General features: G+C 38.4%; 3 protein-coding genes across 4 annotated transcripts in view; 1 reads left to right on the top strand and 2 right to left on the bottom strand.

Annotated features, from left to right (window-relative positions):
• Positions 1-594: 594 nt before the first annotated feature.
• Positions 595-10,341, bottom strand: LOC131773716 (F-box/LRR-repeat protein 2). The gene is made up of 9 exons (XM_059089658.2): positions 9,988-10,341; positions 7,456-7,739; positions 6,619-6,704; positions 5,852-5,900; positions 4,654-4,890; positions 3,933-4,154; positions 3,093-3,248; positions 2,341-2,526; positions 595-1,810 (listed from the first exon to the last, which is right to left on the bottom strand). The coding sequence occupies exons 1-9, from the start codon at positions 10,286-10,288 to the stop codon at positions 1,625-1,627; spliced, it is 1,707 nt and encodes a 568-aa protein (XP_058945641.1). The 5' UTR covers positions 10,289-10,341; the 3' UTR covers positions 595-1,624.
• A 1,627-nt stretch (positions 10,342-11,968) lies between these two features.
• Positions 11,969-20,605, top strand: LOC131773722 (vesicular glutamate transporter 2). The gene is given in 12 exon segments (XM_066167142.1): positions 11,969-12,154; positions 13,079-13,553; positions 14,316-14,349; positions 14,838-15,037; positions 15,623-15,708; positions 16,333-16,378; positions 16,380-16,449; positions 17,074-17,207; positions 17,829-17,978; positions 18,382-18,514; positions 19,119-19,357; positions 19,660-20,605. Coding segments are annotated over 11 exon segments (1,494 nt in total). The 5' UTR covers positions 11,969-12,154; positions 13,079-13,295; the 3' UTR covers positions 19,804-20,605.
• The window catches only part of LOC131773710 (delta-1-pyrroline-5-carboxylate synthase-like), a 21,069-nt gene continuing 14,196 nt past the window's right edge, over positions 20,544-27,416 (bottom strand). Inside the window, exons 10-15 of one of the 2 annotated variants that reach the window (XM_059089651.2) lie at positions 26,438-26,575; positions 25,596-25,791; positions 24,863-24,984; positions 24,031-24,217; positions 22,986-23,081; positions 20,544-21,891 (exon numbers count right to left, since the gene is read on the bottom strand). In XM_059089651.2, coding sequence (XP_058945634.2) covers positions 21,656-21,891; positions 22,986-23,081; positions 24,031-24,217; positions 24,863-24,984; positions 25,596-25,791; positions 26,438-26,575 — 975 coding nt within the window. In that variant the 3' untranslated portion in view covers positions 20,544-21,655. The remainder of the gene's footprint in view (positions 21,892-22,985; positions 23,082-24,030; positions 24,218-24,862; positions 24,985-25,595; positions 25,792-26,437; positions 26,576-27,416) is intronic. The other variant, XM_059089652.2, reaches the window with a different exon arrangement.

The raw sequence follows: 27,416 nt of genomic DNA, 5'->3' as shown, positions 1-27,416 counted from the left end.
ACATTAAACCCTCTGCTTTTTTTTTTCTTGTCTGTAAACAGTGTTTCAGGGTTCATATAGGTCATGGAAAATCTGGAAAGTCCTGGAACTTCATTTTCATATTTCCAGGAATGGAAAGTCCTGGAAAAAGATTACAGGTCCTGAAAAGTCCTAGAGATCTGCTTAACCCAGAATTTACATTATGAGAAGTGTATGTAGACTGTAAAAATTCATTTTGGGAATGAAAGGGTTTAAGGTGAAATTCATGGAAAAAGTACTAGAAAATTTGTTTCTGAAAATGGGTTTGAACCTTGTGTTTGAACAATTACATGCATCAAATTGAACACAATGACCAGTGGTACATGTAGAGGTAAAGTCTGGACACAGGTGGAATGGCCAACAAATTGGTACAGCTCTCCTTACCATGAAGCCACAAGGAATATTGCCACTAATCCTGGATGGAATCCCTGTCTTTTCAGATTAACCTAGCATTTATGTCGGCTTTTTGGATAGTTCATTTAAGTTCATGAGAAGGACTAGCCCAAGAACACAACACCATAGATTGTGAGAAGGTTCTTTTATTTGGAGAAGTCTGTTAAGCAAGTAAACCAAAAAAATCAGGGAAAAATAAAACTGATGTCAATGCGCTACAGAGAGCTCTGGAAGTGAGGTGCTGAACAGGACTCCCAGAGCTCAATCTTAGCTGTGCACAATCATCAATTTTTTTTTCACTTATTTTTTTTTACTTGCACAATGGACTTTGCCACAAAGGAAGGACTGCTTGTTGACCAACTACATGGTGACTTTGCCAAGTCATGAACCCCTCCTTCTCCGCCCAAAATCCAGCTCAACTAACTGTTACACTACAAAATCTCACTCACTATAACCAGACCTACAGCTGTTTAGCCCCTTACACCCTATGGGTGATAAGCATCTAATTCCTCCATGCTGTATCACACCTGAATTACACATTAAAGTTACAAGAATAAAAAAAAATGATCACCTACTAAAGAAGCTCTTGCTTTTAAACAAATTCTCCTTGTCAGAACCTTAGAAAATATATAGAGAACAGTATGGAGAATATGCATACTGATGATAGGGTGTAAAGGGTTATTAAGAGCCATTCTGAGGCGTTGCTTGTGTGCTGACCCATCCACAGTCATATTTTTAGCACCACTGAAGGCAATTTCATTTGGTTAATTGAAATTAAAGTTGAGTGCTTGTCAAATGAACATAATCAAATACTTGAGACTTTCTGAGATGATGACACTGATGTGAGTGTATGTTTATTAACCCGAGGCAAACTGGTTGATGAGTAGTACTAGAACTAATACAAAAAACCATCTACCTAGTTGAGCAAACATTTAACATTCAATCTACATTCCAATCTTATCAATCCATGGTTTTAAGTCTTTACATTTGTCTGGAGAAGAAATCTTTCCTTCATTTCTCATTCCACAAAATGTTGCATCATTATCTTGCAGCACTTTTTGCTGTTTTTCAGATTTCATCAATTGAATGGTGCAAATGGTACTAATGTACATTTATTTGTTTGTTTGTTCATTCATTTTAAAAAGTATTTATACTTAGGCTGTAATCTTACATGCTCATCCTTCAAAAGACTATAACCACTCTCTTAGTGTTTTTAGTTTGTTGTTGTTGTTGTTGTTGTAGCTATTGTGGAGGATAGATCTGGGTCTTGCACAACAGGACCTGTGAATAAAAGGTCAGCTCGACAGAATTCTCCAGTATCAAGATTCTTGGCCATAACCTGGTCGGGATCAACATTTGGTACACGATGTTCAACAAATATTCTCTTCAAACAACAGTCCTATTGGTTGGGAATAAAAAATATATCTTGGTAAGGAAAATATCCTTTCTTTTTTTTCCAATATTAAACAGGAAAAAAGTGGAAAGATAAATGAACACTACATTAATGAAAATGGATTTGTTGACAGTCTAACCATAACTGCTTTGTAACTATGATAACAAGCTACCAAGGAAGGGAGGGGAGGGCATCTTGCTATTTAACCTATGGTGAAAGTTTGGTGGTGGCTTTGTTGAGATTTGAAAAAAAAAAAAAAAGAAAAGTAAAAGAAAGAAAAAAAAAAATAAATAAATAAATAAATGTACAACTTAGACAAGATTAATGTGAAGGTATATCAGCATGTAGTATATAATATTACTTTGGAATTATCAGTCTGGTGAATTTGATTTTGGGCTTTGATTGTGCATGTTAATGTTAGTAAGGTACAAAATGATCATTCATTTCTCCCTCCTTCTGGAACCTGAATATTGGCTGTCCTACACATGTGACTACATAAAAAAAAAAAAAAAAAAAAAGATACCATGTTAAAGTACCTTCAGATAATTAATTGCTGCCTGAGTGATCATGGAACACCCTGAAGCGTAGACTTCTTTCAGAGTTGAGCAGCAGCAGTTTGCCAGGGCAAAAACAGACCGATCTGTTAATCCTGAGACACCAGACACAACAACCTCTTCTAATGGACACATACGTGCTAACTCACATACACCAACATCAGAAACCTGTTCAATAAATTACCATACATTTATTTAACAAAGGAATTCTTAACAGTGAACTGGGTAGCTATTGTTGAGGTTATGGCAGAGGAAGACTACATGACAAGAACAGTGGCAGTGACACTTTTCTGGGAAAAGGTTGCAGTCTGTGGCAATTCAACTCTAAATTCAACTCTGATGACATGGAGAATTTGGTTGAAAATCATTTTTGTACAAATCATAGAATTTTTATTCTGCAATTCACTCACCAAAATTCAAAGTGCTTTGACCAGAGAAGGAAGGGGGGGGGGGGGGGGGGGCTGTTTAAATAAACTTGTTGTTTTCCAAGCCCAGTCACAGACAAATTATTTTAACCAACTCAGACCATAACTCAGACAGTTAGAAAACTTGTTACTGAGAATATATGTTTCTTTTAAGTTCTCAGAGAAGAGTATGGAGATTACCTATACTAATGCTAAGGTATAGAGGCCTGAGGGAACATGAAAAAGGGAGGTAGAGTGAATTTCCATAGAAGAGTTATTGCATACAAAAAAGCATAATTTTGAGACAATTGTTAAATCAAGGCTACATACCAAGCCGCAGCCTTTAATGCTGACACGGGTAATTTGGTGACAATTTTCAGCAACTGCAGTCAGGAGCTGATCATCCACGTCTTTCATGCCCGCAAGCCGCAGAACAAGCAGCGAAGGACAACTTGCTGCTATTTCAGCTATAACATCTACAGAGAACTACAAGAGAAATCAGTCAAAAATATATCAAGGGAGAGTTAACTCAATTTTACATGATATATATTGCTGCTGCAGTTATAAATGATTCATAAAAATTTTAATTTCAATTGGCAACTAGCATCCATGAACAGTGCCACTGACAGAAAACATATTAAATACATTTCCTCACATTCCCAAAAAATTTTCTGACAATCATGCAAACCTGATAATTTTGTCCTTCTCCTTTAACCCATGAGCATAATTATAATATTATGAATAAAATAATGTAAGATGCTTTTCCTATAATAGTTTATTCTAGGTGATGGTACACTCCTAATGTGAGCTTTATTTACAAATCTTAGAAACGTATTGCACCATTCGGTGTTTTTCAATAATTGGATATTCAAGTATTCAGCATTTTAGTGTAATTTCTTTTACAAATTTTTGCATTTTGGGATATTCTGTGATTCCATGTTTTAGGATATTCCACCATTCTTCCAAATGGGCTCACTCATCTTTATTCTTTCCCAGCTGCAGCACTATAAGGTAAAGGTAAAGAATCTGATCCCACCGATGCATCGGCCAACACACTACCGACACACCACCAACACACCACCGATGCGTTGGCCAACACACTATCGATGCCTTGATAAGATCAAATACATTGGTAGAAATCTAAATCATAACACTTCACTTCAAACTCACCATTTTACATCCATTTGCCACAAATGCTTTGAACTCTTGCCCTCTTTTTGGGCAGCGGAAAAGAGATTTCAAGCTCTTGCCAGTGATATTTGGGCAGAAAGACACTTTAAGAGATTCAATGGCTTGACACTGTTTGCTGATGGCTGAAAGTCCAGCATCTGTTAAAACTGCACAACCACTCAAGTCTAATGATCTCAAGGTTCGCCCTGCAGCTGAACAAATCTGCAAAATCAATAGGAAAAAAGGTCAAATTGTCACTCAAAGCAGACAAGACGAGATCTTTTATGTAGAGTCATTCCCAGTTCTCCAACATAACCTGCAGAGCCCCTGTTGATACCAGCCTTAAGTGTTGAAAGGGTCACCTGGCTTAAAAAAAGATGACTTGACTTAACTTCAAAATTTTAATGGTCTGACACAAATTGCTGTGCCTTTCAGATCACTTTCATGCCCTTGCTGGTTCATCTGATTTTATGTACATTACTACAGACTATGATGGCTCTTGATCAAAGGATGATACATATACTAAATGTATCAAATCTGGAAAAATAATTCAAACTACAGCATACACCTTACCAAGGATTAGCATTTTTCTGTGGGGCACTGTCTAGGATGCTAATTAAAATAAAATTTTGTAACAGGCCTTAAAAAAAATTAATGTACCCCTCAGAATTGTTGAGAAACACCAACAGGGTTTTTTTCTTTTCAATAATTCCATACTTACTTTTTCTAAAGAATCATCATCTACTGCCTTCATTCCACACAAAGTCAATTCTCTTATATAATCCAATTTTTCCACAAGGTCAATGAGTAATTCTGATGACATTTGCACTCCATGTAAAGTCAGTTCCAGTAGATTGGACGGGAATGCATTTGCTGTCACCAATGTTCTGCCATCATTCAAAATTCTGTAGCAGTATCCAATGTCCAGGCTTGTCAAGTTAGGACAGCCTTGAGTAACCTGCAGTAAATGATAACAGATGAATCTTAATCAAGACATCCAAATTAAAAATAAAATTGAAAAGGACAATTTAAGGCTAAGATCAAAATAAAAACTGATTATTTTAATAATTAATTTGGTTAAAAAAAATGTCCAAATCCAGAGAGAATTCTAAACAACTTACAACATACATGCATCTATGTTGGGCTGAAAGCCATAAATAACATTACCATTTACAATTATTATAATTAATAACTCTTCACCAAAGTGAAGGACTGGCTAGTAGTAGACATTTACCAAGCAGTGAAGAAACAAGATAAATATCCACCACTAGCCAGTCCAACACTGGAATGAAAAAGTTGTTTTGCTCTGTACTAAAACTGGGAGATAACATAGCACAAAAAGGTGAGTTTGACTCATTTATTCTTGCAAAGAATGAAAAACTTCTGAGCGCAATTTATGTGCAAGTTACTTGGAGATTAATAGCAAAGGATGTTGGGAGTTTGAGTAGCCAATCAGAGCACACCTTCAAGGCTATCCACTGTTTTAGAATAATTATTGAGTTACTGATGAATAGATCTAACTGGCATTTTATTTGAAATGCTACAGTCTTGTTGGCTACACTACTCACTATCTTAATTAACTGATATTAAATAGAAATAAAATAAGGCATGGATGAGCTTGAATTATATAACAAAGGTATGACTTCACAGAACTTCAAAGATATTGATTTGTTCCTTTTCATGATCTAACTGAATCACATGGTAAAAGCTTAGGAGCAGAAGGCTGTGAACTAAGATCAGTGGTACAGTCCATTTTTCTCTATCCTTTGATACAATTTCAGTGCAAGTACAGGGGACCTGTTCAACAGGTTTTTTAACATTCAAAATAACCAATTGTCCAAACAACCATATTTGATGCATTAAATGTGTGTATAATTTGCACTACACTTAGCACTGTTTGATAAAATTTCTTATTGTACCTGTAATAGCCCTGCTCCTGAAATCATATTGCAACCAACAAGAAGCAATCTGTTTGACAACAAAAATGGAAACAACAGTCATTTCACAGGAATTAACCATGCATAAATATAATGTAGAGAATGATGCCTGTGTTGTCAAAGATTTAACTATGCAGAAAGACTCCCAAAATGTTAAAAAGGCAGTAAATCTCAGGACTTGTCGTGATCAACAAGTAACTTCTCTCTAAAACATCCAAACATTAGTCAGCAAACAGGTAAAGAGAATACTAAAACTTATCAGGTAGCAGTTGTTATCTTCATCTAACACACAATTCTCATAACTAAGTTACAAGGAAATGTGTTAGTAGCAGGTAGTGGGGAGAATTAACAATCAAATCTTAGAAGTTGAAAAGTTAACAGAGTCTAATTGCTGATCAATGTTTGAGAACCAATTGTCATTAAGGTCACATTTTGTTCTTTCTCCTCTTTATTAATTGCTCGCTTAAACCCTATTTTTTTTTCCTTATGAGGACCAGAATAAGATGTTACTGTAGGTATTAACCCTTTACACCCTAACATCAGTATGCATATTCTTGATACTATTCTTTATACATTTCCCAAGGTGCTAACAAGGAGAACATGCATAAAAATCAGGAGTTTCTTTAGCTGGTGATCATTTTCATTATTCTCATAATCATACTGTTTGATTCAGGGGTGATATTGTGAGGAGAAATTAGATGGTAATCAAACTTAGAGGGTTAATAAGCAAGCAGTGCATAATATCTTACTCTCTGAGCTTGGGACAATCACCCGAACCAATGGCAAGCAGGCTAAGATCTGTCAATAAGTGTATTTCGGACAGCTCCAACACTTCCTAGTAAGGATAAAACTCATTAGCAAAGAGAAACTCTTAGCAGCTACTTCATGCACGTACAAGAAGTTGAAGTTTAGCACCTAGTAAAAACTAATAACAAAATTCTTGAACAGGATTGGTTATCACCAGCCCAATTTGAGTGCTAATAGGACAGTGTGCACATCAGGCTTGTCATTGGACAGTGTGCAAGTTGTGCTCATCATTGGACAGTGTGTACATCATGTTTGTCATGGGACAGTGCATACATCATGCCTGTGTAAATACACAGTAAGCCTCAAGAGTATGCAAGAACTGTTGTTGCATAACTTTCCAGGTTAGCTGTTTTATTCTTTTAATGAAAATGCATATATATCACTCATATATTTGCAATTCTAAGACTATATGCAGCAAACAATACAGTCAGATAAATTAACAGTCTCTTTTAAGCCTTTAACTCTCATGAGTGACCAAGACAGAATTTCTCCTCACAATATCAATACAATATCAGCCAGATATGTAATGAGAAGAAAGAAAAATATCAATTTGGGGATGATTAGTTGATCCAATATTAAATTCTCTGAACTAACACTATAAGAATTGTATGGTTGACAGTAAGGAGAATTATGAATTTGATCTGGGAGTTAAAGGCCTGGGTTAACTGTCTAAATATACAATTAACAGATGGTTTGAGCTCATCTCAATCATCTGACCTTCTTTGGTAATCGTACTTGTATTAAAATATACAAGTACAACCAACAGTCACATAACTTACCAGTTTTCCTTTCAAAAGTGTACGTGTAACAGTTTCAATACAACTATCATTAAGTTCTTTGCACCCTGGCAGCATCAATTCACAAATATTTGGACAATTCTTTGCCAAGGTTATAACTCCATTGTTGCTCAGCTGATCAATGTGATCTAATTTAACTGATACTAATTTTGAAGACCGTAGTGTTAATAAACACTTGTCAGTGAGATGGACTTGAAAAGAACTCAGTTTAAGATGCAGAAATTCCAAATCTGTTTGTGTCTTGAGGAGGGAAGATAATCCCTTATCTGAAAAAAAAAACAACAACAACAACAACAGTTTAACATCTAACGTAAGGTCATGGAACCTATTTGTTGTCCATTTATAGAAGGCAGGTAGATTTGCAGATCATAATGAATTAGGCCAAAAAAAACTCAGACTGCCAATTTTACAAACAACACCTAAGATCAACAGCTTTATGAATTCCTAAAACTTTCAGCTTGGATACCAGGTTTCATCTGTCTAGAACTTCAGACAGCAGGTTGCGTTTTAAATCTGCTGTCTGATTCAGTCAGTTCATAAGTATGAATTAGGCCAAAAAATCAGTCAGTACATTGGTTTGAATTAGGCCAAAAAAACTCCGACTACCAATTTTACAAACAACACCATGGATCAACAGCTTTATGAATTCCTAAAAATTTCAGCTTGAATGCCAAATTCCATCTGTCTAGAACTTTAGACAGCAGGTTGCATTTTTAATCTGCTGCCTGATTCAGTCAGTAAGTAAGTGTTCCGTCAACTTTATTTTTAAAGTTGTCATCATTTACAGAAAGCTAGAAAACCTTTCCAGACCATGTCAGCTTAGCAATTCAATTAGAATTTGCTCTTTACTTAACACTTCTAAAAACTATTCAATAACAAAACTTTAGGTGAAATCAGTATGGACTATAGAAAGGAAACAAAAACTATATACATGTATTAATATATAACTAACTGCAGACAGTACTATTTCGGCCTTCTGGGCCTCATCAGTGCAGTGCTAATGCTGAAATGGAGGGAAGGCAATATAACCACCCAAAGTGATCTCACACATGTGGGATCATCTAAGCCATACCAGAGTGCTCAAACTAGAAAAACTAGTGAGCATGTACAATGCTAGCAGCAATGACTCATCCTAGTAGAGTGCTCAATTTGGACATGAAAGTAAAGCTTTGTATGCCAAAGAGCTATATCTTATCTTATATTAATATATATATATATATGCTTGTTTGCAATCAACTTATCCCATGGAAAAGTTTCAACCCAGATCCAGGTGGATGAAAGTAAGGTGAGACACACACAGATTGTGATAAAAAATTAGCTGATTCCCATCTCCCTATCCACCCTCCTGTTCCACCCCCTAGTCCATGAACCCCCTGTATTGAGTGACATCTGCCTTTTAAACCTTTCCAGACAAGATAAAAAGGCAGTGTATTCATTTTATTGAGAAAAAGAAGGGAAAAAAAGCATAGGAAATGAGTTCTTGAGACAGCACCTCACTAGTTAAGGGTATGAACTATGGTGTGTTCCTCTAAATAATTCAGATCTGGCTTAAGGATCAACTAAATAAAGGCCAGAGCAGACTATTAGCTTCAGGTCACTGCAGCAGGTCTGTGCAACAAATGACTCTGCATGTGTGTGCTCTGTAACAACAAAATTTTAATCATAGGGAAAAGATTGACAGAAAACTAATCCAAGCTAGTTGCGATGCAAATTGGCAATGTGACTTGCCCCATGACCTGTTGTGGAACCATTAATGCCTAATGTTTTGCAAGCCTTTAAAGGAATTAATGCAAGTTCAAAGTTCTGTCAGCACCTTAACTTTGTGGTACCACAGTGAAAGCGATCATGGTTTAATGATGATCCTCAGTGGTGAGATTCCTTTAACAATTAATTTATAATACTCATTCACCTTGAAGGAAATCACTTTCCTTGTCAAAACGACCAGGCAATAACAAAATTCTTCTTCACCCAACAGCTTTTTAACTAGCGAACAATGTTCACAAGCTAAATTGTAATTTTGTTCATCTTTCGAGACTTCGAATAACGTCGCTATCACACAGTTCCAGAGTACGTGTATGTTGCAACCAGATGCAGCGCTTATTACCTTGTGACCTTCGTTTTAAAGAAATTTCGACGATCTCGACCGTGATAAAAATCGTCTCCGTAGTCCCTTACAAGAACTTCGACAAATCTCGAGAGATACTATATGCAAATTCTTAATTTACCCTTTCGAACTGATTTCGTTTAAAATATCGATTAAAATTAAAAATTTATCTTTTGCTAGGTTTCGAAGTGTAATTCGAAGAACCCAACAAGATCAGGGTCCCTTAACTACGGGACGATCATGACAAATCAGGACTGAGTCAAACCTTTTATTTAAAATTCTTCACGTACTTTGTTAAAAATCGACTGTGAAAGAAAAAGAAGCACAAAAATACTTTGACACGCCATGCAAAAATATTCTATTTACAGTTGGCTTCCATGCACCCTCGAATTCAACGAATGTTTTCTCACCTGATACCTGCGGGCAATTCTTGAGAACAAATGACCTCAGTTTGCAACGGGAGAGAGCTAACTTTTGGAGCAATGCATCGTCCACTTGACCAGAATAACCAAAAGCAATGTTGGTCAACGTCGGTGAAAGAAGCTGTTTAGTTACAAATGGAATCCTTTTCGCTGTAAACATATCATGGTCGCAAAGCAATTCTAGAAGAAGTTCTTTGTCGTTTTTGCACAGTGATGATCCTGCTCGCTTGATATTTTCGAGGTTGTTAGCTATACAGAACATGCACAAGTCTATCAAAGATTTCGTCATGATGAAAAAGAAAACAACACGCAGTGGATGAAATCACAAATTACAACTTCAACTTCATCTCTATTTTTATTCAATTAGTTTCCGAGGAAAACTGGGGCGAGTGGACTAAATTGACAGTTTAGCTCTGACGAAGGGCTAACGCTCGAAACGTCAGCCTTTTACTCTTTACGGTGACCAATTTACGTTTTCAACTCAGTTGTTAACACTAAATTACCTGCTATACTCTCCCACCGACGCAGCATCACATTTTCTTTAAAAATTTCCCCCCTTTTTATTTAATTGACAGTTGATCGTCTTATTACGACGTGGATAGTAACTTTTCGTCTTCTTTTCATGGAGAAAATTTCAGCTTGATCGGCTGGCTCCGATTTTAACCCGGCTCCTGTTCACATGGATATGTGGTGAATTCGCCCTATTGCAAGTTCGCCCCCTATCATTTTGAGAGTTGGTCGGACTTCGCCCTCTAACGTAAAACCAGTTCGCCACCAAATGATTCAACTTGTCTGTTCTTTTCATTGTCGCCATGAATAGCTGCGCCCAGCGACACCCGAGTGCGAATATTGAATTACGAAATCCATGAGATGTTGTAAAGGGTTATACGGAAATCATTCCGATGGTTTCTGCCTTTTCTATCAGATCTCGATAACTGAGTCAAAAATGTTTCATATGGAAAGAACTAAACTGATATCTTAATCTTGATTAATCTAGATCCTCATCGATAACTGGATAAATTTCTCCCGCTGACCCACAGGATACCCAAGCCCATCGTGCGAAACGTGAATCCTTGCTTAGAACGGTGTTAGAAGCAGTTCAGATGACTTAAAATTAGCACGTACTTGGTTAATTCCGTCGCCTCTTTCATGCAAGACTTCAGCAATGTAGCAGTTAACGCCGCTGACTGTTTGAGATCGCATCTAAACGGCCAAGGAGGCGTGCAGCCAGAAAAGAAAATGTAACAAGGCGACAGAGAAAACGGATTTTATATCCAAAAAAAATCGCATGTCATACCTTAGATGGAAAATAGACTGATAATTTTCCATAGAAACCTATGTAAATAGCCTCTCTATAGCACAACACCGCTCGTAAACAATTTTGTTTCATGTTACGAGCTTGAGATGCCTGTGGTTAACACGGTCAGGCTGGTTGCGAGGTGGTTGGTAAAGATGCTACTGGCTTGGTAACCGGGATGAAACTTAAAAGGACCTGTAGTGTTTTCGTTCTATCTCAGTAACCAAGCTGAAATGCCCCTTTAAAACATCAAGTGCCATAAATCAGCCCTATTTTAGCACAGACATGCTGACATTGGTTTCGCAATATCAGCTTCGGCACTGAATTTAGCACAGTTACCTAGAACAGCCTCGCTTCCGTGATTACCCAAGATTGGAGGGCTCTCAGACGTCCTTTAAACTTTACCGTAAGTTTTCTAACTAAAAACGCTGGCTTCGGCGGGAGATTTCTGAGAGTTAAGCGTCTAAGTCATCTCACTAACTGAGCCACGAATCGTGCTGGAAAATTGTTTCGTGAAAAGGAAAAAAATTATTTTTTCTGCTAAACGAGCCAGCTGCGATCAGGTATGGAAAGGATATGGTAGAGTATAATGCAACCTGTCAACCACCTGCCGCTAGGTGAGATAGATATATATTTCAACCTACAGTGCGTGCATTCCTGAGGAGGGGGAAGTTAAAACATTATATCTGTTCTGCCTGCTAAATGAGCTGTTCTCAAAACACTGATCGTATTCTGGCTAAATACCCAGAGCATACTCTCCTCTGAGTTCTCTGTGTGGAACAAACGTATCTGTTACCTGTTGCGTCAGGGTCAACTTGAGACCTACAACTACCTTAATCTACGGCTAAATATTTTGCGGTGAGTGCTTTTTTCATTTAATGAAAAGCTTTCGGAGAAAATTCTGTTAATCGTTTGGCAAACTGTTGTATAGTGAATTTCCCATCGTAAAAGAACCAAAATTAAGTCGATTTTTATCAAATCTGCTTAAAAAATTAACTCACAAACCGAAGCAAAACTTTCGACGGCATTTTCGTGGTTAATACCATTACGACACAGACTAACCGATTCACTCATATAATTACAGATTTAAATCAATTATAAACTCAATTTGGTCTCAGCTGTCGATACATATAACGCATATCCATTGTATCCCGCGAGTTCTGGTTTGTGACTGTTTCCCATTTCACCGGTGGTGCGATCAATTGATCTGACTGACTTCACTATAAGCTGGTCTTCAAAAAGTAAATTTTCAGTGATAAATCAACAAATTGTCAAGCACAACTATACTTCTTAAAATAAGCCTTCTTATTTTGCAACTGTCATGGCTTGACAAGGAATAACTTGCCGACGATTGGATCGGTAAATTTGACCTCTATGCCGCACCATTACAGCTGCACCAGATCCATTCACTTCGACTCAAACACTACGTTACCCGCCTATGTAAGAATATTCTGCTATAGAAACCAACCGCTAGTTATCGAAATAAATGCACTTCTTTCATTACTAGTTAACACAGTATTTTGTCCAATACTAAGCGGCACACTGGTAATAGTATATAACTCCTCTCTCTTTCTATGTTAGATTAGTTGTTTTATTACAGTGACCAGTCAATTTTTCTATTTTTTCCAAGATAATTTGGTTTCATCAACTGAACTGATAATGTAAATTGGGCACCGTAAAAAGTATACCCCCTCCCACCAACACCCAACAGTGTCAGCTTAGCACCTTTAGTTTCTTTAAAAAACTTACACCCGTTTATATATTTTTTCCATTTTGTCTCAGGATCGGACTCATCATTGAAAATCATCGCACAGTCTTTGGCAAATTTCTCAGCGTGACGAATAAGGCCTTCAGCATCTCTACGCACCTGTATATCGGCTTTGACTCATGACAACCCTGGGTATCGATTACTTCAGAAACCCTCTTCAACTTGGATGTCAGCCAAATAGCCCATAACTGCCTTTAAAGTTAAGCTTTCTACTCCCTAAAAATTAAAAGGATGGATCAACAAAACAGTGACATAGAAAATACTCCTGCCAAGCCAGACGATCAGCAAATTTCGTCATCACCGAGTGACAAACAAACTTCGCAACTAAAACCCCGAACTATCGGCGGCTTCCCAAAGAGATACGTTCTGCTATTGATGATCTTCATTGGATTTGTAAATATCTACGCCATGCGAGTGAACCTTAATGTGGCCCTTGTGGCGATGGTGAACAATCAGACAATCATAAAGGAAGGAGTCTCAATAGTTAAGGTACATGAAACTTCGCCGCTATGCGCAGCTGACGGTTTTGTATGCGCAAAACAAGTTACGACCGGCCAGGCTGCGAGGCTTGTGACGGAGGAAAGTCTTCTACTTGAGGCTTCGCTGCTCATCACTTAGTGCACATTTTTAATCGAAAGCACTACAGGATTACATTGGTTTTTCTTACCCATGTTCTACGATCGGTTTAGAAAACTCACGCAAATTAAAAAAAAGAAGAAGAGGCAAATCTTAAAACAGTCGTGGTATAGTCGACAGAGTAGTTTTCAGTTGATTGTCGAAAGTAATCTGGAATTACTTAAATTTCTTTTATTACGCTCTTTGATTGGTTCAGAAAACACGCGCCATCCTTTTGACCAATCAGATGAAAAACTAACAACAAGCGTGACTGTGACTTGCACGTTCACCCGCGATTTCCCGCTCTTCAAGCAGTTAGCTTGCTTTGAATTCCCATTGGTTCCCTGTGACATTTACCTTTGTTCTGATTGGCCATTGTGATAACTTTGATTTCGCTTATACGACATCCAAGAATGCGCCTTTTGTGTATATTCTTAGAAGAAGTTTCAAAAACTTAAATATAACAGTGAACAAGATTAGATGGTGATATATTGAACATAAGGTTTTTATTTATTTTCGATACACGTCACACTTTTTTTTAATTAGATGAAGGACCAAAATATTGAATTTATCTGTTTAAGTGTTTTTTTCCTTCAGTTCCAATACTAAACCAGATTCTTCAATTTTTTTTTAAAGCAAGCTGAATTTGATTGGAGTTCAAAACTGCAAGGTAAGATTGATGGCCTTCAAATAATAGAAATATTTTTTAAGGGAAAATACTGTGAAACCTTGCATATGGCAGTCTAGCTTGGGGAAAGTAACGACTACCAATTACTTATCGCCGCGAAGCAGACTTGGGAGGGGGGATTGAGGATTTTTGTTGCGTACAAATAAAATTTACCTGATCACCCTATAATGCTCTGTAATATTCCCGTGATCCCCTCCCCCACTCATTGGCTGTTAATAAGCAGTCAATTTTCTATATTCCTTCTTTGTACTACGTTGAAGACAACTTATGCCCCTCCGTCTCCCCTTAAGACAATGCGACCCCCCCCCCCAAGGTAATAAGTGCAAACTAATCCCCGAATTTCAGTCATCGAACCACAAATCCATCGATTTCGTGCATAAATTCCGCCGATGAGCTGAATTCGATGTCAACTGCGCGGCTGAGGCACATTTTAATAATGAACCAACTTAGTTATTTTTGTTCGTTTTTAGGTCTCGTCCTAGGCTCATTCTTTTACGGTTACTGGGTTTTACAGATCCCTGGAGCCTGGGTAGCACTTAAAATCGGTGGTACTCGCGTGTTTGGTTATGGAGTACTTCTGACGTCACTACTGGCTATCATTACTCCAATTGCTGCAAGATATCACGTGATGGCTTTAATCGGTGTTCGAATTTTTCAAGGTTTGTTTTTGGTAAGTCATAATACAGCATCTTTTAACGGGGTCTGGTTGAGCCGGTAAAATTAGGGCCAGAATGACCTTTGACGACTTGATGCAGGTCAGGGCACACGATTAACGAATCAAATAAATCCAGCATTATACGTAAAAGGAAACGTCGGAGGTTAACTCTGTCGAGGATGCTCTCCAAATAAATTATGAAATAAGCTGTAATAAATATAGGAATGCAAGAACTAGCGAGAGCCTTGCTTACTTCCTTAATTTACTTGGAAAATACTCAAATCCTGCTCTTCAAATATTTCCCTAAGAAATGTATTCCACTGTTTGATAATTTTTGGGAAAAAAATAAAAACAATTTACGCTGGCTAATGGCTGTTTTAATTCAAAATGAATGATTTGACATTGTTATATTATTAGAAAAAAATATATAAATAATCATTACAGTTGCAGCCATTGAGACTATGAATAGTCTTGTACAACTCTAGCGGAGATAGTTAGGACCTTCTTGATTTGAAACAGGACCGAAGCAGTATTATTGAGGTGAAATAGTTCATTCGTTTGGGTGTGATTTCTTGTTTTTGTTATTGTTGGTTCTTTTAGGGAGTTACTTTTCGGAGTTACTCTTATCTTCCGTGCAACCATGCCATCTGGAGCAAATTGATCCCTCCTTTGGAAAGAATGGCAGTTTGATAACCATTTTCCATAGCGAGGTTACAAAGCTTTTTTTCTTCATCCTTACCATTTGGGGCCGGTGCAAATCTTCTTATGAGTGAGAGTCGTGAGGTCACTTAATGTCACAAATAGTAATCAAATAATCCTAGCAAAAACTCTTCATTTAGCCCAGCGCTGTCCTTAAATGGTAACTGCATTTATTTCTGTTTGGTGTTTTAATGCGTTCATTCTCTGTGATTTGTGACGAATAAGGGTAGAGTTTTAAGGATCACTTCTCGTCTATAGGCCGAGGGTGGGAATTGATCGCTTTATATGGAGGGAATACCCGGGGGGGTGGGAGGATGGAGGAGGGAGGGCGTGGGGTGGTGGGGTGGGGGGTGAGAGGATTCTGGTGGATAATGTGGTTTTGGGGGAAAGGAAAGGGGGTCAGTCACCGCTAACAGAGTATAAAGACTGACTTCAAATTAACTGGTAATGAGGGGGTGGAGGGTAATAAATATCTTATAGAACTTTATAGGGATCTATTGAATATTTTATCGTGATTCAACCAAAATCCTTCAGCCCCCTCCCCCCTCCCCCCCAAGGCGATAAATTATGAACGGTCCCTTTACATGGCTTTATCAATTGACTCAAGTAAAAGCGATGCTCTGTTTTGCAGGTTGTCCGTTTGGCAATATAGTCGCCCATACCTCTCACTGGAGTATTATCCAAGTATGGTTTTGATGGTGGATGGCCGTCAGTGTTTTACTGTATAGGTAAATAGTTATTTCAACATTGGAAACTGTTTTAAATGCGGCAGAATCCCGCTTAATGGAACAAGACCTGGCTTCTCTTGGATTTGACCCCATTTTTGCCGTCATGTACTATCAGCTTACTCGAACTCGTTTATTTTTCAAATTCCCCGTTAAATCAAACTAGTTTTACTTTCCCTTCGCTAAAATTTACTCTGGTAACTTAAAACCGTAAGTGAAAACGTTGGTTGACTAACGTTACAGCATCAGAATATAGCTGATTGACAGTTACCGTTCTGTAATCGTGATTGATACAAACGTGATAACATTATGAAAACAGTCAACATTTAGCTTAACTTCCTAATCTTAAAGTTCTTGTAAAAAAACGTAAGCTCCTACCAAAGAACCTAAATGTACAGAAATGACTCTGCATTGTGCAAGAATGGTAAAAAACATGATTCATTATCATTTATTAACAAGATCGATATAACGCCGGGAAATTAAACACCAGCCCGGATAATTCAAACCCCCTGCTAACTTACACCATCTTTCTTTTTACTTGACCGTTCGAGCCAGCGAGGTTCTACTGTAATTTTCGGCAGTAAATATTTAGCAATCATTTATGTCACGTGCTCTTGTGTGTTGTAGGATTATCAGGGATCGTTTGGTATTGTGCCTGGGAGATGATCGTTCATGATTCCCCAACATCACATCCCACCATAACAGAAGCAGAAAAAAATTTTATTGAGACAAGTATTAGTGGATCTGATGATAAAGCTGAGGTGAGGGGACATTTGAGAGGGTCAGCCAGAGAAAGTACAAAATCTAGATTTATTAGGGGTGGAGATTAGGGTGGAGATTGATGTCGTTGATGGCAACAAATTTTGATTGGTGGTAGTTGATTGGCTAGCATGCTTCCATGCTTCCGCTTAAATTGCTCCTTTTCAACATATTTTTCATGCGGCGTTTAAGATGTAATTTCGCGACCCGGACAATCACGGAAGTTTGTTTTCGCCATCTATAGTTAGGGCGACGAAATTCACATATTTTCCCATCAATTGAATTAAGTTCGTGACTGTTTGAGTATTGTTAGCATATAGAACCGGGAAAAGTTTTACGTGTTAAAATAAATGACTTTTTCTCCTAAAGTTAATTGGTCTCCAACTTAAAGGCAAATGTGATGCGACTCTGACGGTCTAGCCTGCCTCGTTGATTAAAAAAAACTAGGGTTTACCTTGTAAGTCATATGCTTTGTGACCTATGTTTTACTTGATAACGCCTTGAACTCAAATCACGAAAATTAATTCCAGAATCCTCTAGATTTCAAGTCTAATCTGCCAATCTAGCTTTCATCTTTCAATTGCTGTTACCAGCGGATAACGGCTAATTTTTTTAATTTCCAGTTTGAAAGGCTTCCTTGGTCAGATATTTTGAAGTCACCACCAGTTTGGGCCATTGTGTTCGGCCACTTTGGAGCATGTTGGGGATATTATACACTATTCACTGGCATGCCCACGTATTTTAAAGACGTTTTAGATTTCGATATTGAGCAGGTAAATAAATTAAATCTTAGGTGTTAGTTTTCTAGGGAAACTATTGTGCCGTATCTGCGGCGATGTGACACAATAAGTATTTTTTCCTATGATTTTATAGAGTTAAAGACTATGAAAACCACCAGAGATAAGTTTGCTTTTTTAGCTATTGTTGTTGGTGATTTTTTTTTCGGGCGAAGTTTACTGGTAAGCCTCGAGCATATTGAGTGAGGGTTTTTGTCTGTGTTTAAAAGCGTGTTTGTTTGACAAGTATTATGGTTATAAGCTCGAAAAAGGGATGAGTGATCTATAGGCCTTCAGGGCAGTCAAAGTTTTTCTGAATACATGGGAGGGAAGAGTGTCTGTAAAAAAGTGTGAATTCACCTACCGACATAGAGACAATGTTCATTTGTTTTCGTTTCAGACTGGATTCCTAGCAGCCTGTCCGTATTTGTTTAAAGCCATTCTAGGTCCAGTAGGAGGGGTAACAGCTGATATGCTCATAAGATACAAGATTTGTAAAATCGGTACAGTAAGGAAAACTTTCTACGGGGCAGGTAATACTTACATCTGCGTATCTGTACGTAAGTAGTATGCAATCACTAAGGCCAAAAGTATATAACTTTATAATGCTTCCGCTAGGGTTTACTGTTAATATTTTTACCCTGCTTTTAAATTTTGAAATAAGTGAAAGATGGAGATAATGCGGGTGACTCGCATATGATTGTTTTTGTCGCGGTGACTGGTACTCATTATCAGTGCTAGATTTCCGGACTCATTATCAGTACCAGATCTTTGGTAAACCTCTGCACGACTTGTTTCGAATCTCCTCGCGGAATGTGAACGTGCGTCCTGTAGCACTGATCAAAAAGGACCTGCTCGCTGGCTGAGAATCACTGAGTCGCGATGGATTCTGAAAAAACAAATGACAAGCGAACAGTAGCGTCGAGTTTGAACTGTTCAGTTTCGCCTTAGTTTAAGGCCCTACATTTTCAATCTAGAGTTTCCACGTTCTTTGTTTGTAATGCTCCACTTCTTTTGATAATCTGAGCACATTTGGATAGATGTATGCGAGCCAGACTTCAGCCTTACTTGATGGTGGATTAGGTTCTGACCTCAAGATTCGCCTTAAAGATAAATCTTCTCCGATTCTGTCCACAGGTTGTTTATTAGCTGGAATATTTATTGTGGCAACAGGCTATACTCAGCAAAGGAGATTAAGTGTTATATTCTTGGTGTTGGGTGTTGGATTTTCTGGTTTAAATGCTATTGGTTACGCTGTCAATCATTTAGACATTGCCCCGCCCTTTGCAGGGGTGCTTATGGGCCTTACCAACACATTTGCATCAACTCCTGGATTTATAAGCCCTCAAATAACAGGATTTGTTACTTCAAACAAAGTAGGTAGACTTCTATACGATCAAAAAAAGAAAATGAAGAAAGGATTTGAATGCCTAATAAAGGCTCAAACTTACGCGCCCTAGGAAGCTTCATTTTGTTCTCCGCTAGAGAAGAAGTTGGCTCAGTTAAATCTGACCCGGGAGGTTTGCTAAGGGTCCAACAGAATCAGTACCAGACCCCCTCTCCCTGCCGGTCTAAAATCTTTCCGCGGGCGGAGAAACGCGCGTCTTGCAAAGCTAATAATAAAGTCTAGCTCGCAAACTTCAGGTTTTTAATGCAGTAATTGTCTTAAATCTTTTAGAAACAAGAAGAGTGGAGGATAGTATTCTGGATCACACTTATTGTTTATGTTATCGCCGTAATTTTCTACACTTGGCTTTGTTCAGGCGAACGCCAGCCGTGGGCATCACCTCCTAAACAGGATGACATAGACAAAGAGGAATAAGACTTCACGGCTCATCATTTGCTGCAGGCAGAATCATACAGTGATACAGTTGTCGCTATTAAGTGTGGTCCATGGTTAAATGTCTGTGTCACGGTGGCAAGTTGGTTCCAGTCTTCGCTCTCTTGTTCCATGCTATCAGTGTGAAGCAAAGAGTGAAGGAATACTTACTTACGTGTGACTCATAGTGAGACGCAATAATGCGACCTCATCACCTGACCGAGGCTAGGAGTACGGTAGTTTGAAAGGCGTGATCAACTACTATACGTTTTTATAAGACCTGTATCATTTGCGAAGAAAAACATCGAAAAGCCTGCACATATGAATAATCATTAGATAAACTTCAACTAAAAAATAAATCAATAATCGCCCAACTACCTCGCAGTATTTCTTTATATAGCGGTAAACATGTTCTGTTTCTGGAGAGAGGGGGAACATTTAATATAATGACACTCAAGTAAAGAAAAGAATTAGATGAAGCCTAGCTACATGAATCTGCTTTCTCCAAACTTAAAATAACTTGTCTTTACAGATTTCACCTCTCCGAAAGGGAATGGCAAGCGGTCACAGTAGCCCGACACCTGTGCCTGTCATCTGTTGAGATATTTCATCCAGCACATATTCTAGCTTGAACGCGATTGGTCGAAACGCTTTTAGTGAACTTATACGCTCCAGCTAAAACAAGAAATTTTCAAACGTATTTGCTTCCTTGAGGTTTTATTCTTTATGTTATATTTATAGTTAAGTTTCTGTTACGTAGGTCCTTTATCTCCTTCATCGGTGACAAAGCTGTTGATACATACTATTACGCAAAGAGAAAAGACCGCCCACAATACGCTGCTAAAACTATGTTATTCTTTAAAGAATATACTTTTCAGCATTGCTTTCTATGTGGGGTAAGTGGAGGGAGGAAATGAGACAGATATGGAAAAGAAGATGAAGTAACCACGAAAGCACGGGTTGAACCCATTGATGTCTCAACGATCGTCTATTTTTAAAATGTAGTTGTCATTGTGCATAATAACGATAAACAGTTTTGACAGTGATAAACATGTATATTTTAAATCTGTACCAACCGTACTTAAATAGCAGAGTTAAAGTTCTGCGTTCACATGTCAGAACTGATCGCACTTTTCCTCCTCCCCTTCTGAACACAAAAACAGAGTCTGTTTTGAGAACTAATTTACAAACCTAGCTTGTTATTGAAACAAGCATCAGGATCAGGGACTTCTCAGCCGCCCTTTCCTTTGCGGAGAATTGTGGGAAATCCACGGGAATGATTCAAGAACCCAATTAAGAAGGAATCCAACATTTTGCTTCCTCGAGGTTGACTGCAATATCTCGGTAATACCGATATAATTACTGTCATCATTATTAACGAACCTCTTTCAGTTTGGTATCCTTTTTCAAGAGTCAGGTTTTCTGCTTTTCGTAGCCTGTCCTGACCACGTAACAGTCAAATGTTGGGGGTCACCTCACAGTTATTATTTCGCTATATTCACCAATAGGACTTGAGCATGGAGCACAAGAACGTTAACAAGGTATTAAGATTGCGTGAGGTCGAACCCAAAGCCAACCAAATATTCCTATACTGATAAGTATCCGTATTTTCTTAAGACTGGGGCTCCGCTTTAAGCTATTCGCAAAAAAAAAAAAGTTACTTGATATTTATACAGTGTCTAGTAATAAATAGGAAAACTAAGAGTAATGCATGACAGCACTGGTTGAAATAAACTTAACAAAATAATAGGTTATTCAGCGGAACGTTTAAAAATATATGCTTATGAAAAGCGTAACATTGACTCATATAACGAGTACTGTGCGCAAACTGACGTTCACTTTCTGCATTAAGGAGTTATTTCTGTATAACTTCGCTTTCGCCATTGTCAGAAGTCGTTTCTTCATCAGTAGAATCCTGAGGAGCGTCTTCAATTGGGAGGGTCTCGTGAAGATACTTGAGCAAGCCTCCTTCAGCAAAGTCAGCCACTGTGTGCCCTTGACCAGTCATCACCCATCTGGTGGTCAGTAGTCCTTCCACACCCACAGGACCCCGGGCATGGATACGACCCGTGCTGATACCTACTTCAGCACCTAAATAAAAAACAATGGCGTTTACTTAGTATCCTGTACCTTTAAAGGACTCGTTGAATTCCCCTCCCGGCTACCTCGGGCAAGTTCAAAAATACAATACCCCTATGCAGGAAAAGAAAACCCTGATAATCCACTCATAGGAACAAAGGGTAACGTGCATCCCCGACCAAGGCAGTGGTGCTATACCGGGCGTTCAAGGTGCTGCTGTTTGCAGAACTGCTAGACACAGTCGAACCTGCATCAAGCGGTCACCATGCACTAAGCAGTCGGTTTTCGAAGTCCGAAATTTTTCCTTTGACGACTGTAATTTTCACCTCTATTAAACGGTCTTTACCTGTACAACCACTCAAATAAAACTAAAAATAATCCTTCTAGTAAATTAAATCCATGTTTATCTCCCGAGATCAATGTTAGATGCATTTTTGAGCGAGATTTTTTTTTTACAACAGGTCGTCAGTTATGGCTTCTCTACAGTCTCGCTGACTCAACGAGCCCGAAGCAATATTTCAAAATAAAAATTTACAGAATAGATCAGCAGGTTCTGGCGCCGGCATCCTACCCGGCACATTTTGTTTCTTTAGCTGATAGTTTTATTGCATAATTACCAAACTTCTGAAGCCCCCACATTGAGTGAAAGTTAAGTTACCAGGACCTCCGAGAAACGGGGCCTGGTCACTCACGGAAGTTAAAGGTTTAAAAGCTTCTAGTTCCACATGACTTTATGAAACGAAAACGAAAAGTAACAACACTACATGAAGAACACTGGCCGTGGAGGATTTCACCGCCATTACAGCGTCAAAATAAGAAATCCAACTCCACCACTATCGTTGTTGCGGGCCTGCGACCTGTTTCCCAGACTTAAGGTATCTACGAGTAAAGTAGCCCTTTTTATTTATTAAGGCTTTCCTAAAATGTGACTTGACTTTTATTTTCTTTTGGGATAATCTTTTTTTACACTTCACACTCCATAAATAAAATCGAAGCAAATTTCTCCTCCCACCGGGTCATTTCTCTTCAATTTTGCGCTCCACGAACTAAACCTTTTTACGGAAATTGTATTCCTGTAATACCTGAGAAAAATGTTTCATACTTACCCAAGCCAAAGCGATACCCATCCGAAAATCTCGTGCTTGTGTTGTGGAAGACACATGCACTATCCACAGCCTTCAGAAAGTGATCAGCAGTCTCTCCTGAGAAAAAAACATTTTAGGGTTTATTCAGTAATATGCACAACGAAAAGTATTAAATGCGTCTTGCGCTGCTTAAAAATTTGCCAACTGAATTACACGTTGCGTAATAAAGAAACGGAGAAATATGAGCGAGTTGCGTGTATTGCCCTGCGTAATGAAGCTTACATAAATTCTCTTTTACGTTCTTACAGCAAAAAGAACGAACAAACAAACAAAACAAAACAAAAATAAATAAATAAATAAAAAAAACAACAACAAAAACACAAACAAGGCATTGCTCGCAGAGCAAGTGACTCACGCATCGATAGCACTTTTTTCCTTACACCAGATTCCCCCAACCAGGTGACCCATGGAACATGGGGTTGTGAGGGCTGGGGAGGGGGTGTAAACGATTCTTGCGCAAAACGAAGACGGACTGCTCGGCAGATTGAAGAGCTGATGGCTACAGAAAAGACCCTCAGAAGTGGGCCTCAGAATTATTGAAAGAAATGGCCCCTACTGGAACAAACTGACGTTGTATTGTTATAATGTAAACTTTTGCAAACTTTTAGGCAACATCTCCGTTGGTTAAAATTACGTGCGGCGGCAACTTCAGAAAACCAATGTGGCTTTGATTTGTTTCAAATTCTTGTACAATTTAGACCTTGCGTCTAATAAATTCCGACGAATCTTCACATTGCACCCAATTTTCATCGGCGTCAGAGTAACTTGTTCCGCTAGTAAAGGTTTCCTTTCAGGAGATTTGGTCATTTATGAATCTTTTTAGATAGCCACAATTAGTATATACCGAAAAAGTTGAAAGCGCGCTTTGATTGGCCACTCAAACTCCGAACATCCTTTGCTCTTCACCTCCGTACAACTCGCGCGAAAATCGTTGCGACACAAAGAGAGATGAGAAGAACCCTGATTACCGAGAGATGAAGGCTAAGACTGAGTACGATATTCTTACCATTATCGGTGATAATGACATCAGTATGTGAGCTTCCAAATTTATGGATGTGATCGATGGCTTCCTCTGTGGTCCTGACCACTTCCACTGTACACTCTAACCCACTGTACTCTTTCTTCATGGTCTTGGCAGGAGCCGGAGCCAGTGGTAAAGTCTTCACTAAGTTGGGTCCGGCGTGAACTATCACCTTGAAAAAAAAAAAAAAAAAAGACAAATAAAATCGATAGGACGGAGAAATAGAAAAAGCAAAATTTGCAAACGGCGTGCTACTGAAAAAGCGTTATTGTAGTTATTGGTGGTCTTTACTTTGGAGGACGCACATTTCGTCCAGCATGTGTAATGAACGAACTTACGTAGGTTAGCGGCGGACAAATAAAGCGCACTGACTTAAAAAAATGTCCAGTTTTGTGCTTCAATTTAACTCAACGCGGTCTCCTCATAGTTTTGTCAAATTTCGCGATTTTGACGCAAAGAACGTGAGGAACGATAAAAAAGATATCACTTGTGCAAAATAACGCGCAAAAATTTATAACCGTTGAAAAGCAACGCTAAAAAACTTTCCTAGAAGCGAACTTACCTCACGCGCTCATGTTGCATCCACCACAACAAGTTCAAAGCAGTGTGTTATAGGACATTAACTCTCTAACCCTTTGGAGTGACTAACATGTATTTTCCACTTACATTATCACTTCTGATTCAAATGTTGAAGTCATGAAAATATGGGAAATGATCACCAACTAAAGAAACTCCTGCTATTATCATTGGAAATGTATAGAGTGCAGTTTGGAAAAAGCGCATACTAATGTTAGGGATTAAAGGGTTTTCGACTTACTCCTTTTTCTCTAAGAGCCTTCAGCATCCGTTCCAGAAATGGTGACCTTATGAGATCCCTGTGTACCAAAAGAGTCTCCATAGCATTGCAAGCTGCAGGATAATCGCATTTGGAATCCACCACTACAAACGGAAAGAATAGAACATAATTTAACCAAAATACAGATGATCAAGTGAAGTTTAACGGTTGTAAATGTACGACCACTCACATCCGAATGTTTCTCTTGGCAATCATTAGGCCCAAACGGGTCAGCGATTGAAGAACGGTTTAGTTTGAAGATATTGCCCATGAAAGCTCGGTAAAATATTCATTGTTGACTAACATTTTCAGCCTTGTTGGGCCCAGTACGTTCCGCGCGTTTGAACATCCAGGTGAATAAATTTTTAAAGGTGTTGGCTATTACTGGAAATTGAAGCGAACCAAAATTTTCGTATTCCATGATCCTTGAGGCACAGTGAATCCAAGTTGCGGTTTTGATGCCACGCACAAGAACCGCAAGCAGTATCCACGAAGTTATGCTGAAGATTGCAAAATGCGTGTTCGTGTCGCATCATTCGCACCCGAATCAAAGATGATTGGTTAGGAGAGAGCTGTGAGTTTTCTAAACCAATCACGGTGCGAAGTTAAGCAATCGCGGGTCATCACGACTTCCAATTGAAAATTAAGCAAAATCAGCAAAGGAACGCTTCCCTCACCAAGCATAAGGTACAATAATGAGTTAAATAATCCTTACCAATCTTGGTGGCTATTTCAAGATCTGCATCTTTATCGACATACACATGGCAAATTCCCTCAGCATGCCCAAGAACAGGAATTCCTTTGCTCTCTGTCTGGATGCGCTCAATCATCTCACTGGAGCCTCGCGGGATGACTAAGTCCAGATATTTATCCAACTGAAGTAGATCATTTACCTCTTCTCGAGTACTGACCTATCATAATAAATACACGATCAGTATATAAAGACTACAGCACTGACAGGGTTGCACTCGGCTCACAGAGTTCGATGACAGATCTATGACAAGGTTTCCAAGAGAAATGATCGCCCGGAATTCAGTAAACGGCGAGCGAAAAGAACGGGGATGGGTACACGCAAAATTCCTTCATTTGACACACTTTCGCTACAATCGCGCTTCGTTTATTAGAAAAATTTCCACTTAAGTGTTCAAAGTAATTCGGAATCCCTTTTACTTGGGTTTACTTTACTGCACCTCGCCATTGGGACAGAAAACTCCTACTACTTCCTCAACCGATCAGATCCAAAACTAAAACAGAGGCGAAATAGTTATTCGTATTTTCCAGCACTTAAAACTGTTTTTATGACACCCGATCGAAATGCGGTCTGAATAAACGCCTGGAACAGGTATCCACTTTTCCTGTTTTGGAAGTCAAAAGATTTTCGAAGCTCGTTCCAAGAAATCATTGAGAGTGTAAAACACATACTGAAAGCTATTAAGTCCAAATTCAGTGTGGGAAGTAAATTTAAATGCAAAACAGTTAAGAAGGTTGAAATTGAGGGCAGAAAAATTCAATTTTGAGGTAAAAATTGCAATCACTCAGAACCGTCGCAAAACTTACCAAACTAACAGCTTCCGGAGGAACGTACATCGACAGAGCCTCTGCAACAAGACTGTGAAGACATCTGTTGCTGTGATAAGCTTCTTTGCCACCCTTCAGAAGCAAACCATTGCCTGTGCTGATAGCTAGAGAGGCAACCTTGGAGAAAAAAAATCCAGCTTAAGAGGAGGAAAGCAAACAAATACATGAACAAACAAAACCAGAGAAAGAAAAAAATCCCTTTCGTCTTCTTTATGTGAGGTTAAAGACACCTGGGGTTTACGAAAGCAGAACTTTAGTGTAATAATTTAACTTCACCTCAACTCAAGCAGTAAACTAACAAACAAAATAAAACATAAATAACAACAAAACAACAAAAACAGCAACAATACACAAAAACAGCAAACAAAGGAACAAACAATGAGCAAACAAATACTGTCCATATCTTAACGCCACGTAAAGTCAACTTCTAAATCTTATAGTATTATGTAAAGTCGTTTAGGCATAAGCTATGTTTTACACACACTTTTAATCTAGAATTTTAGATAACTAGAGAACAAAATCAATTCTCAACGTAGTTCACAAGTGACTTTTGGATGGAACAGAGTTGTTTTCCATTGAAAACATACGCGCGGCAATACTGCGTGATTTATTTAAATACATGTCAATACTACAGTGAAATGATGCTTAGATATTTGACTCAACCAATAGCAACCCTTATATCCATTCTGTTTTCTAAGAGGTCGTATCTTTCTGTTTAAAACAACGTTCAGTAGCCGTATCTCATACACACGAGTAATAATCAACATGTGTTATAACATAGCTAGTAAATTTGTGTAAATTCGACGTCAGCAAACAAATCCCTCGAGGAAAAAAATTTTCCATCTGGTTGAACATGTTATAAAACAATTGGTTCATACGTCAGCTGTGCGTTCATCGAGATATGAAGCACTTGGAAGTTTGAAGAGCACTCAAGAAGCTAGAGCTGCTCGAGGCGTAG

Source organism: Pocillopora verrucosa, chromosome 1 (assembly GCF_036669915.1).
Source record: "Pocillopora verrucosa isolate sample1 chromosome 1, ASM3666991v2, whole genome shotgun sequence".
Classification (NCBI taxonomy): domain Eukaryota; kingdom Metazoa; phylum Cnidaria; class Anthozoa; order Scleractinia; family Pocilloporidae; genus Pocillopora; species Pocillopora verrucosa.
The sequence above is the reverse complement of the archived record's forward strand: the minus strand, read 5'-3'. Positions and strand labels throughout refer to the sequence as shown.

Coding starts and splice junctions, on each gene's coding strand:
- LOC131773716 (XM_059089658.2), bottom strand. CDS start 10,288: ATGACGAAATCTTTGATAGACTTGTGCATGTTCTGTATAGCTAACAAC. Junction 7,740..9,987: donor GAATTGCCCGCAGGTATCAG/GTGAGAAAACAT, acceptor TTTTTTTTTCAG/ATAAGGGATTATCTTCCCTC. Junction 6,705..7,455: donor CACTTTTGAAAGGAAAACTG/GTAAGTTATGTG, acceptor TATCCTTACTAG/GAAGTGTTGGAGCTGTCCGA.